This window comes from Rhea americana, unplaced genomic scaffold, assembly GCF_003343005.1.
Source record: "Rhea americana isolate MKP2758 unplaced genomic scaffold, rheAme1 scaffold_40, whole genome shotgun sequence".
Classification (NCBI taxonomy): Eukaryota; Metazoa; Chordata; class Aves; order Rheiformes; family Rheidae; genus Rhea; species Rhea americana.
In genome coordinates, this window is record NW_028186535.1 from 5,759,870 (window position 1) to 5,773,144 (window position 13,275).

Consider the following 13,275-nt stretch of genomic DNA (forward strand, 5'->3'; position numbering starts at 1 on the left):
AGGAGTATTACGCACAGATTTACTCCTAGCCATTGCATAATCAGGAAGTTCTGACATTAAAGATTACTTGAGAGTAAAGCTGTCTGTATTTGCAATTTGAAATGAGAAAATACACCCTGCCTGTTTAAATTATTCTCAGACCGGTTGCCCAAAAAGATCATTTTAAAGATCAAGATGCCCAAACCTGYATCTGCCTAAGGCCATATTGTACTTGCTTTCAGTTTCACAGACCTCCTTTAATCTTTGAAGGATGGAATGTTGTTTACTGCTCAGAATGTTTTGTCATGTTTTTACAAATGCATTACAAATGTTCTGCTTCTTGAAATACAGAATGTTTGTCAAAACCATTTTTTATTCTACATGAGAAATCTCAAATCTTTTATTAATCCTCTTCAGATATATTGGGAAACTAGATGTCTAAGCCTAAACATCTTGCACAAGTTATTATCCTATGTCATTTGATGAAGGAAAGAAAAAGTCCAGAGAATTGCTTCCTGGTAGCACGGAACACTAAGCACTAGGCACTGGAATGTAAGATTGTGTATGAGAAACAACAGTATTTTTACTGGCAGAATTACCTTTAACTACTGCCTTTTCAACCGAGTCTAGTAACACAACGTATATGAAAAAAAGAATCTTAAAATGCAGCAGATAAATTTGATAATGAAATATCATTAAGGTTTATGGTCAGTTTAAGCACATCATATCTCAGTTTTCTTAAAATAACATAAATAATGGATTACCACCACATAATATCAACATTGTTAACTGTGTCACTTTTGTACAATCCTGTAGCACTTTTAATAAAGTGGACACATCCCAGACAATGAGAAATAACTGAAAAGCACCTAATGGGTAGACTTCTTAAACATCCAGAGACAAGTCCTGCAATAACAACACACTATGAAGAACAGGACTAATTACTCAATGAAAGCTCAGGGGAAAGAGGAAAAAAGGATGTAGAAGACTTCTGCTGGACTCACTTTTTCAAGTTTTTCCAGTGGTATGAAAAAAAAGTACCTATACCTTCAGCTTCATGTGAAAGTGCATTAAAAAACTTCAAAGAAAGTTGAAATTTGGAGAAAAAAATCTTGGAATATTGCTTTTGGATCTTGCTTAGATATAGAATTCTTCACTCACTTGCTATAAACTGTGAGCATTTAAGGAGTTACTAACCCCATGTCAGAATGAAGTCAGATAAACAAGTCTACCTCAGCTCCTTAGAGAGGTCTCTTGTCACAATCCAGGCTGAGGGAAAACCCACAGGTTAGGTGCCACTACTGTCTCAGGTTGCAAACACTAGTTGAGCTTTATTATAAGGTCCTTCCAGACTACAGTGTGCAAAAAATGCTTAAGTATTTTCAATGTTAGTATCCACTTAGACTTCCTAGCACAGAACAACAAAAAAGCTTAATGCTCATCAGACAAGACAGCTTTATTATTTCCTCCAAACAAGAGTTACTTTTCAGGCTTCTGTTCACTGTGCTTGGGTGAGAGGCCAACCACCCATTTATTCAAGCACTGTTGAGGCTTCATGAGAAAGAGCAAAATAGACACCACCACCTGATCACACCTGGCAACTTACTCCTCCCATCTCCAGCCAAGATGATAACCTCCAATAGAACTAGGCTCTCAGTCTCCTTGTAAAGAACCTCTGCAACCTCAGAAGCTGAAATCATAGAATTATAGAATTGGTAAGGTTGGAAGGGACCTCTAGAGATCATCTAGTCCAACCCTCAAATGAGTGGCCCATACGAGGATCGAACCCATGACCTTGCYGTTATTAGCACCACTCTCTAACMAACTGAGCTAAACCTAACCCCCTAAATGGTTTCTCTTGTACAACGTTAAGGGATATATTAAATCAAGATCAGTTAAACAAACCTTAAAGGTGCTTTAAAAATGAAGGGCTAGAAACAGAGACCYGACTCATGCCTGGAATAGAAACAGAATCTGAAAGATCTAGCTTTTTTTTGTTTGCTAGCAGGGCAACCTCATGATACATTTGAAAAGAGGCCCTGTGCCTTACACATGGAAAACAGTTGGCAGTCAAATCCAAGAGTCACAGCCATTTCAACAGCCATCCAAAACAGCTGTCATGTCATGAGTTCAACTGATGGGCCACAACAACTAGCTACTCTGGAGACTCTCATGGCCTTTGCTACCCACCACTGCAGGCCAAAGTTTCTCTGAGCCACCATCTAATYTAGCTCTTTACACATCACTCTTATCCAGTTTTTCCTGTAACATACAATTAACATTCCTAATAAATTTACCAGAAGTAATCCTTCCAAACATTTACCATGCAGACTGGTTTTATTACAAAACAAATGTAGTCTTTTAGTGAAGTAATTCTCATTTCTCCATATAAGAAGGATGAAAATAATCCAATATGAAGATACAACAATACCATGTAAGTCATTTCAGTACCTCTAACCCAACATTTGATGACTCCAAAGGTCTTTTCTTCCTTGGTCCAATGGCTGCCAAAGCCGTGAGGTTGGCTTCTCTCTGTTGCATTTGTGCTAACTCCAACTGTTGCATCTAATTTAGAAAGAAAATACTTATATTAGTTAGAATATACAGTATTCTAAAGGGTTTATTCTCTTTACTGCAGCTTCAAGCAGTCTGTGATGCCTACTCAAACAATGTATTTGACAGCAGCTTTTAAAACATCTTCCTGGACACTTCTAATAGATTCCAATAAACAGTCAAGCYTAGAGCCCTGAAACACTAACAGCCCTAGAGATAGTATTGCATAAGCAACACATTTTGTGGAGAMTACATTTGATATCAACACAGTCTCAACAGGAACCTCTCTGCTGGTAGTTCAACTCTTGAGCTGTGACATTTCTGATTAGTAGAGAATATTTGATCAGAGTTAGTGTAAATGGCTGCAATTAAGTTGAAGTTGCTTAGCTCTGTAAACTGAGCATATTCTTTATTCAAGTCACAATCTTACAATTGTACAAGCAAGACATTCTACATTTCTTCAATCTCTATTACTTGAACCTAGTACTCAGTATTACCATTCTAAAATGTCTTATTATCCAGTGAATAGGATGTTGTCAGTTCACTGATCCTCTTTAATTTTTTTCCCTAGAACATATTTGAGAACCCTTTGAAAAAATTAGAGACACATCTAACACTGCATATATTTATTCTCAGTCATTCAATCTCAAACTCTTCAACACAAAGAAATCCCTAGAGAGGCAACATCTGCCTGGGTTAATTTAGCAAGTATTTGATTTGATTTTTTTAAGCTGGATCAGCTAGCCAGCAAATCTCTCAARTGACATTTTAAAGAACCATCTAGTAGCAAGACAAGGCTCCCCTTTCTTTTAAGTGTTTGATGAAAGGAAATAATCTCTAGAATGAAGAAAGAAAAAAAATCATGGTCAAGAGAGAAAAGGTTTATCTTATGTCTACATTTCACATGGTGCATACCATTTCATTCTGTGTAGTAACTTTAGATTACCCAGTCAGCTGCTCTGGAGCGACACCAAGTCAAGTCTACTGACAGACTAGTGGTGGCTTTCCAACCACCTTGCTAATGCAGCTCCACTTGTCTCAGGTCAGTCAGCACCTCCAGGGTAAAGAGACTTCCCACTTTCTTTAGAAAAGGAGGCCTTTCTATTACCCAGGTTGATTTTGTTCTTCAGTACAAGCTTCTGGTTTTAATACTACTCCTTAGATGATCTGACATGCAACTAGAAGAGCACTTTAGCCTGTCCTTCCTCCTATAACTTACAAAATCTCAGTTTGAACTAGAATTCTTTACCTTGGTGGGGACCAGGGAGATGTTAGAGAAAGTACAGTCACRCCATGATAGGAAAGTGAACATTTCTTCCTCCTCTCTTCCAATCATAAAGGATTAAATTTTCTCATTTAGTAAGTACAGATGTCTCATTTTTAAGCTTGCAATACACTATGCTTTTGCTTGCTCTTCAGCCCTTAGAAATCCCATTTAAAGGGAATTTTCAGCAAATTCAGCTGGCAAAGACAACCAAGCTTGTACTACCTTAATGCCATTTGGCATTATTCAAATAAACTAGAATCCACAATGAAAAAATACTAGGTTTATTTTTTGTTAGTATTATTTTTTCTACTATTTTGCTTCAGAAAGGTAGAGTTGTTCATTCCTTAATGATGCTAGCAGCTTCACAGAAAGTGGTGTGCAGGCTAGATTGTTATTAAAAATAGTATTTTGGTGAGGGATTCCAAAAAAGGACATCCTGCCTTTTAAGGCTCAAATAACGCATGTACTAAAGCTTTTTCAACACARATCAGAGAATACGAAAGCTTGACATACATGTTAACATTTTTATTTCTTGGAAAAAAAGATATCATTCAATTAAGAAAACAATGCTATTTGCAAGTAAGCTTTGATCTTACTATGCAGGTTTTTGCTTACAGAAATGTAGCAGTGCTTCTACAACACTAGCCATGATCATTCACTTATCACACATACTGTTATTCTTGCCCATGTGTTCAGTGTAAACATTTACAATTTTATTCATCAGAATTGCTTCGGTTCTGCATGTTCAATACATCCTCCCATTTTTTTTTTTTCTTCTTTAACTATAGGGTAATGTTTTCAAGAACATTTAAGAAACTAAGGTTTTGCGCCCCTTAAAAAACTTGAAAAGGGCTAGTGTTCTATAGTAATCCAAGTTACTTCCTGCTGACCTACTTGTATAAAATATTTTRTATGTACATATTAAAGGGAAGATTACATACGTATATATTAAAGGGAAGATTACATACGTATATATTAAAGGGAAGATTACATACGTATATATTTTTATTATTTCAGAACTTATTGAGAATGGTCAGAAATGACTAAATCAAACTAAATCAAAAATTCATGCAAAATGAAAACCTCAAATACTGAGGTTTAGAAACTGTTCTCATCTGAAGTTTTCATCATTCCTCAGATTAATCAGAAGCAATAAAACGCTGAGATTCTGTGGTGGAGGCACATGGAACTTCCAGTCCCAACTACCCAGCCCTCTAAACTCAGACACCACCGCTTACAGGCAACTGAGATGAATTGCTACAGAATTACACTTTCCCAGCAGTAACATAGTTTGGCTATCACAACATTCATACACCTGCTGCAGTGCTCTTCCCACAGAAGCACATATTACATATCAYGCACATAGTAACTCTTCAGGGGCAGACCAAATTCTAAGTTTCAAGGAAATGCTGCAGTGTAAAGAAAACTCAAGAGAGAAAGATGATTTGCCTCACTTCTGAGAGCCATTAGACTGAAACCAAAGGGCTCTCTATAGGTAAAAGCAGCAAATTATGGATCTCAAAGTAAGCCTAGTAAAAAAAATAGCACCACACACACCACAATCATACAAAGCACATACAAAATTATTCCCAATGCAGTCCTCAAAAGCCTCCACTACAGTTGGACTTCTAAAAATTGATGACCACTGACCATTTGGTAACTGTCTTGAAACAGCACTGAAATAAAAATCCCCTCTCTTGTATAGCCAATGTTGACAGGTTGCCACAGTAAAGATGCAGGACAAGAGCTACAGCTACGAAGTAATTTCTGAGGTGGTTTATATATCAGTGCAGGATGCAGGAGGATGCAGTAGCGCATGAACACTGTTTCGTGGAAACCAGGCATGCTGCTCTGGGTATGTAGACCACACAGTGTCTGGACACTGACTCATTCGYCCCAAGAGATTCAAACTAGCAAATCACCCTGGAGACACTGACTCCAAGCAGAAGGGAGTAYTGCTGCTTGAGAGCAGTACTGACAGAAAATCTACCGATGCAAAGGGCAAGACGACACTTGGAAGGTAAGAGAAGGACACGCACTTTCTAGAAACAGAATTGATGCATCAAGCAATTCTCAAAATGATGCTGGAAATGCATGCTATTGCTGAAACCTACATGTTTTTCCCAATATTTTTTTTCCACCTCAAACAGTCAAAGAATTTTTCAGATCCAGCAGAATCTGATAAGGGTTTCAGGGGGTGGGGGGGGGGGAGAAAAACCTTAGCCTCATTGCAATCTAGACATCTCTTGGACTGAACATTATTAAGACAAAATAAACAAGGTCCATAATGGACTAAACATATCCCCATTACGACATACGGGCTAGTGTCCAAATTATATTACTGAAGTCAGTAAATGTTTCTTTAACAAGTCTGGTTCTTACAAAAGGGTAATATTAAGTGACCAAGCATTATGTGAGCAGTTTAAAACAGAGGATCGGGAGAAGACAGAAAGGCAACATCAAGGGACACCTGAGGATACTGACTTGCTATTTACTGCTGAAAAACCAAAATTAGGAAAGAGCAAGAGGCAACTATCTCCCTTTTAACAGGTATTTTTGTAGTACACCAGTTAGGGCAGAAAAATCACTGAAGCAAGTGGAAGACAATAAAAGTAGTACATATGTATATGAAAAACATGATGTAGAGAAGTTGCAGCTGGTATTGTTTTCCTTCTAGGGATCCTTTTTTAATATCAGTATTTGATTAAAATTGGGTAAAAACAGAAAATTTCATATGCTGGTTTGTATCTTGAAAACATACCATTTTTTCTCCACAACAAAAGTACATAATGACAATTCAAGAAAGTGAATGGAAATCTGTCACATCAACCCTCAAACTGGTACAGGGGCTCTCAGCAGATGAAGCAAATTAGATGGAAAGATGCTGCCATTCCACCATGACACAAGAACTGAATACGTATGTTCTGTTCCAAATCCATGTAACAGGGAACAATCTTCGGACAAGAAGCAAATCAATGTTCATGCGTCTGCTCCCAGCCTTCAGATTTTTACATACACTGAGAACCACAGTACAAAGAGTTCTAAAAACTTGTATATAAAGATCAAATTGCTATAAAAAYGTCTCAGAACCTGTAAAATAGTCTTTGTTGCTGCTGGCCTTTTTAATAATAAAAATAAGGTTTAAAGTCTGGTCTTGCAGCAAAGCAAGAATTTCTAGGGTGACACAATAACCATTTTAGTTAATCTGACCTGCAGCACAAATCAAAAAGTAAGGTATGTTTTAAAGTCCTCCCTTACAGTGAAATGGCATTTGTATGAAAAGGCTGTAATCACACAAAATGAAAGGTTTTAAAATTGACCCATTCTTTGCTCAATCCTTTCCAAGAAAAATATTTCTTTTTCTGCTCACAGGAATTGTATTTCTTATTTTATTCTCATATTCCATACTTCAGAAAATATGCAAAGCCTATTTCTACCCTACACCAACGATATTTTTGGCAGCATTTTAATATTAAAAAAGTGAAATTTCAAGTTGCATAAGATGACAGGAAGTATTTCAGTTGGAGATGACAAAACCTTTTTTCTTTAAGCAATTCTGCTAAAACAAAAATTCCTAACAATGAAATCTCTTCAGTCCTAAACACTCACCAAAGAGTAGTTACTAGTGAACTCAGTCTGCCTGCTTGCTTGCTTACAGGGCTAGGCAAAAATTTAAAAAGCATCTTTCACCTTTTCAGGAAAAGGTACAGAGCTGTTTTTGGCTCCCACACACAAAATAAGTAGGAGGTATCAAAGCAGAACAGAACAATACTTGTTTTATAGAATAGACAGATATTTTTGCAGGTATTTCTTCTTTCAACTAAGAGGAGTATCACATCACTGTGAACAGTGATTTCACTTATATCCAAAAGGGAAAGAAAGGGAAATCATACCTCTTAATTTCTAATTAGTACTCTCTAATTGGAATCACTGAAGCTGTTTCAAATCCTATAATACCCAATGAATGTTGKTTTTTAACTCTTTAGATTATGAAGTACAGGAAATGCAGTTGTTCACATTACTGGAGCTCCACTAATCTGGGCTGCACAAACTTTGCAAAATTTTCCCAATCACTACAAGGAAGAATCCCTTAAACAGTTAAGAATGGAAATTTGTATTCTACTAAAAAAAACAAACAAATAAACCCCCCACTAATTTACACCATCTATTCCATGATGCGTGTAGYAGCAGAAGGCTGTATTATCAAATGAGAGCAAAGGAGAGCTATTTAGCTTAACCCACGGTCCTTTGAAAATGAATGAAAAAAAAAAAATTAAGCCCTCATGCTTGGTCACAAAGTACACAAAGGATTCAAGTATTTGCTATAAGCTCGTGTAGAAGACAAATGAAGTGCATGAGATCTCTGTTCTCTAAATCCTCAAGAGTAGTTTTACTGGGGAAGATTTTTCTAAATCAGAGACAAGAAATTACACATCTGTATTAATCAGAGTTCTTAGAGGAATAACAGCTCTGAAGTTAAAAGCCAAACAGACACCACTTGTTCAGCATGATGCTGACTGATTACATGTATTTTAAGTAATTCATACCATTGTTCTTTCACAGGAGTTTGAATATGCAAGTACAAACAGCGATGAATTTTTCTCCCCTTTCTCAAGTTCAAGTGTTAGGGAATTATGTTTAGAAAAGCAAAAAATATAGTCTTGGTAAGGTAGTAACAAATACAGCTACRTAGATGTAAATGAGCTCAGAAGAAGTGCTCCTAAGACATTATGGGGAAGCTACACACGACAGTTCTGGACTTAGTACTAACTGATGAGGAAAAGAGACTAGAAAGCATGTGTGCAAGATATTGGCTTTATTATCAAGAGAAGAGGGAATCAGGATGTCTCCACATACAATACTGTATGACAACAGAGTACGGGACAGATTAAATAAAATATTTAARGTAACAGGAGAACTGGCAGGAAAGCAAACCAGGGAAGGCTGAAGACAAGTTAATATATGCCTAAGGGCTATGTGTGCTATCCAGCAATAAGTACATCAGGAGTAATAAAAGCACTAAAGTAGATGAACAAAAATTTGTATAAGACTTGCAGAAAAAAGAGGGGAAGGAAATAGGCATACAAAAGAGAGGGGGGAAGCAYCCTATTCTTCAAGCTTACACAGTAAGGAGGTTAAATCATATGTTGGTAAATATTAAAATATTATAAAATAGGTACATCAAAGCAACTGTCATGAGATGTCAATATTTACTTTTGCACTGATGCAAGATGAAAAAAAGAAAAGGCAAGGTGAACAGAACACCTACCATCTTTTACCACAGCCCTTCCCTGTACATATTTAAGAACTAAATGTTGAGGTGCTTTTTAAGTTGGGCTACTTAACCTACCAAAATTGCTTTCATCACTTATTTCTAGTTATTATTTTTTCTGATCATCTTTTTCAATTAAAGGTCCAGTGAGTTTGTGCCCTTCATTTGATATTTTGAAATAATATATTAATATATTTCTACTATTCTCAGTTGCTTATCCCCTYCATTGTCTTGGAAGAAAAAGCTTTTTTTGCATTCCCTTTAAGCATTTTGAGAAACTTATGAGAAAAAAGRAAAAAAAAGCAGATTTTTTAAGGTTTAATTCTGAGCCTCTCATACTGGTTGCCATAAAGCTCAGTAAGTATTACTGCTTCCAGCCTCTACCTTTCCTGTACAAAACTATCTGCCCTACAGGTTGAATGCCACTGTATACCAGAGGTCTCATGTAAGGGACATTCTCTGAAGAAAAATGACATTTGAAGGCTGCATACTTAAACATTTACCATCTTCTCCTCTTGCCTACAACACAGTTCCTCTTTTTGCAATTGCTTCCTTTCAAACTGTTTTAATTAGTCATACAATTAGTTTCCACTGACTTTCCTCTKTTTCAATTTAGATTTAAAAGCACAAGGCAGGATAGTATACACTGGTTGAACAACCAGCCCTACCATATAATAGGGCTGTATGCAATATTGTAGATTTCTCTCAGCTTAATATTCCACATACATGCTTCAGCAGCAAAACAGGMCATATAGTGGCTGTGCCCCCAAGACCAGATGCCTTATTTGGCTGCAATAGCATGTTTTGGAGAACGACAAAAGCCCTTATCAGCACAGCAGTGCAATTATCTTCCCACARAACTATTTTTCCTTCAGTTGGTAACCAACATTCTCTAATACATAGATAACTAAATTCCCACAGAATTAAAGAAAAAATATCCATAGTGTAGTGACTTCTTGACTCCTAGCATTCAGTGTCAAGCTCTTCTTACACATTTTTAAACACAGTCTATACACTACTTTCATTGTGTAGCCAAGAAAAAGGTCACAGTACCATGCAATATACTCTAACATTCATTGTTACAGCTGCTATCACTTGTGAGAAGACTGCTCAATCATTATTAGTGAATCCTGATTGATCAGAACAGTACAGTGCCCAGCATTAAGAGATTACTTAAAAACACATAGTTCTTCCAAACGCACAATATCATGAATGATTTAACTGCTGTAACACTGCCTACTGACTCACTCTTGTGTGGTCTCAAAACTGAAGAATGTTTAAGACTTATCTTTCACCTCCATCCCATTTAGTTCACCCAACACCTGTTCTTGGTATAGTATTTTCTGGTTCTTCATCACTATCTTTTGACCCTCTTAAAATAATCTTTTTTCAGTCCTACAGTCTGCCCAATTAGCAAGTTTCCTATCTATGATCATACTTGCAGCTGCTTACTACTTGGTGTTCATTAATGTCTTGTAGAAATTTAGAAAAGACTATCTGAAAACCCACAATTACACTTAAGTTTTTCTTGGGGAGATAGGGAGGTGGGCTTTTGCTTTTCCATTAGATAAAATAGCTATCATCTTCCAATCAGCTGTTATTAAGGTACCCTACACTGTATTCAGCTGCTCTTCATTTAACTTATCTTCTTCAAAACACCAGGATGGAGATGACATAACACTAGAGATTTGGTTTTAGTTTTTTGAGTAAAGCTAACATTTTACAGGATTTCCATCTCTGATTTCCTGCAATACTCGTAACACTAGAATTTTCAGATGAATAGCCTTTTATTTTTTATTACCTGTAGGAAAACATTGCAGAGTAACAAAACATACATTTGTTCAATAATTATGGTTTCTTCGACATGAAGAAGCAGGCAAGAAACAGTACAGAGACAATAAAGGTAATACAGATTAGATAATCAAGCAAAAGCTCTCAGGATGTCACTGAAGGCTCATAAAAAAACAGTTATTTGCAGCATCTAGTTTGCTTTTTTGAGTGCTAACAGCTCAGGAGTTTGCCTCATCCTGCTACAAGAGTGGTCTTTGACTATTTGAACCATTAGGGCTAGAAGACTAAATACAGAAGCAACATAAGAAAAAAAGGAAACAAACAGCTTGAGAATTGTGGGTTGGAGAGAGAAAGGAAAGCAGCAGATAAAGAATTAGGTAACAGTTACCCATTACCTAAGAATTCAAGGCAAAGTAAGGGAAAAACAGTTGAGGTGGTCACATGAAATTGGGGGGGGCGGGGGGGGGGGGGAGAAGAAAGTTATATTTGAAAAGAGCTACTGTAGAAGTTGAAGTTCAATTCTTACTAAATGACACCCGGGAACTCACAAGAATCACGCTGACATTTTCTTCAGTGTTTTTGCTGGAGCTTTTTTTGTCTTTACAGAGAKTTAGGGTTTTTTATTTTACTCCCTATCAGTCCATACTGAAGGTACTGAATTTTCTCAGCATCTCGTCTGTTGTCATCTTGTAACATCTGTGGCAAAATCTTAACAGTGAAACACATAAGTACATCAAGCTGGCAGGAACAAGTGACTAGGAAGACCTGTGTAGTCATAAGCTACTAGAGTTGCTGGAGCAGCAAGGAATGAGGCTGGCATGTTAGCTGTCCATCTATGCACTCCTTCCCCTTGTTTATGATGCAGCTGCTCACCTCTCTCACCGATAGATGCTGCAAGGCACCACATGGTAGGAGTCTAGATGACGGTTACTCTTGTGGAATAAGCTAAGATGCTATCAGTGAGATCTGTTCACCTACTCAACCCCAAGGAGCAGTACATACACTGTTTGAAAGGTCTGCCCAGTCTCAGCATTGAACTTTCTGAAATCAGATACTACCAAAAAGTTTTGAGGACACAAGACAGAAGTATAAAAGATCAGAGTTTAGATTTAAGTTCACAATATACACTGTTACATACCAACATTTTTACAGGTCTTCTGTGATGTTCTGTTTACACGGCACGTTTGCTTATTTGATGGTATCCTCTACCAACTGTAAGGTAGGTCATTTCAGACAGCTACAGGAACCACATCAACTAAACATTTTTCTTACAACCAAAAGTATAGTTGAAAGTAGAACAGGGAGTGGCAGAAAGCATTTGGAAAGTTAAGGTTTAAAGTAAAAGCATCAGTGACAATGCAAGGACTGGACCCTCAACAGTGGCAGATTAGGATGAATGAAAAGCAGGAGCAATTTGCCTGTTTTTTGAGAATGCTGYTATACAAAGGGCTGGCCTATTAGGTGAGCAAGGATAAAATTCTTGAGTGGATAAAGGAGCAGCTTCAGGCAAGCCTAGCAGCTGTTTCAGAAGGAATGCATTTTCTGTAGGTATTAAAATTTGCTGAAACAGGTGAAAGGGGGAAGTAAATAAAGACCTAATTCATAGCAAGCTAYGTTGACTAAGAACATAGGAAAACAAATGACTGTTAGCATAGGGKAAGTTTGAGGTAATAGGTCATGCAAAAAGGGACAAAAAGGTCACAGTAATTATGTATAGCCTTTTGCATAAAAGAATCCATTGCCAAGTCTCTGAATGTACTTCTGGCAATTTTAAGATGTTGCCTCCAGCTGCAGGATGACAACATTCTGAATTTATAAGTATTCATTGTTATGATGTACAGTCTGCATTTTGAGAAATGTTGGTAGAGAACATGCTCAAGATCTCCAGGGCCTCACCCTCTCCCTTCTTCCAGCAGGTCTCCATTAACACATAAAAGCCAGCTTAGAAGAAGAAAGACCTATATTCTTTTAAAGAACTACAAAGAGACAAAATTACGTTAGTCTTTCCAATACTCAACTAGAATGATCAGGAAGTGATCCAACTCCAGCTGACAGAGGTATCAAAATTCCCCAGCAGTTTGGCTTCTTAGGAGCAGGCTACACTTGCAACTTGACAAGACAATAGTAAGCCTCTTCCGACTTTCGTCCCAGGGTACACTGTGCTTCTGAGTTACCAGTTTCAGCCTTAGGATATTTGCTGATTYTTACTTTGCTCTCATTTCCAGGCTCTACTTGTGTTTGCATTTTTATGTAAATGTGAGCTGATCATTTATCTCCAAACTGTCAATAAAGTGTCAAAACCAACCAGCTGCATTTGGGTACATTTAACCTCAAGCTCAAGATGGACTTACAGAAGAAAATCCATGGCACATAAGGTTGGTTCCATGTGCTATAACTGAAATTTTGAAGTGCT

The 13,275-nt window shown here is 37.2% G+C and overlaps 1 protein-coding gene across 1 annotated transcript in view; it reads right to left on the bottom strand.

The window, feature by feature from the left end:
* Positions 1–13,275, bottom strand: part of TAF4B (TATA-box binding protein associated factor 4b) — a 71,772-nt gene that overhangs the window by 9,478 nt on the left and 49,019 nt on the right. Inside the window, exon 15 of the mRNA XM_085314301.1 lies at positions 2,431–2,544. Coding sequence (XP_085170427.1) covers positions 2,431–2,544 — 114 coding nt within the window. The remainder of the gene's footprint in view (positions 1–2,430; positions 2,545–13,275) is intronic.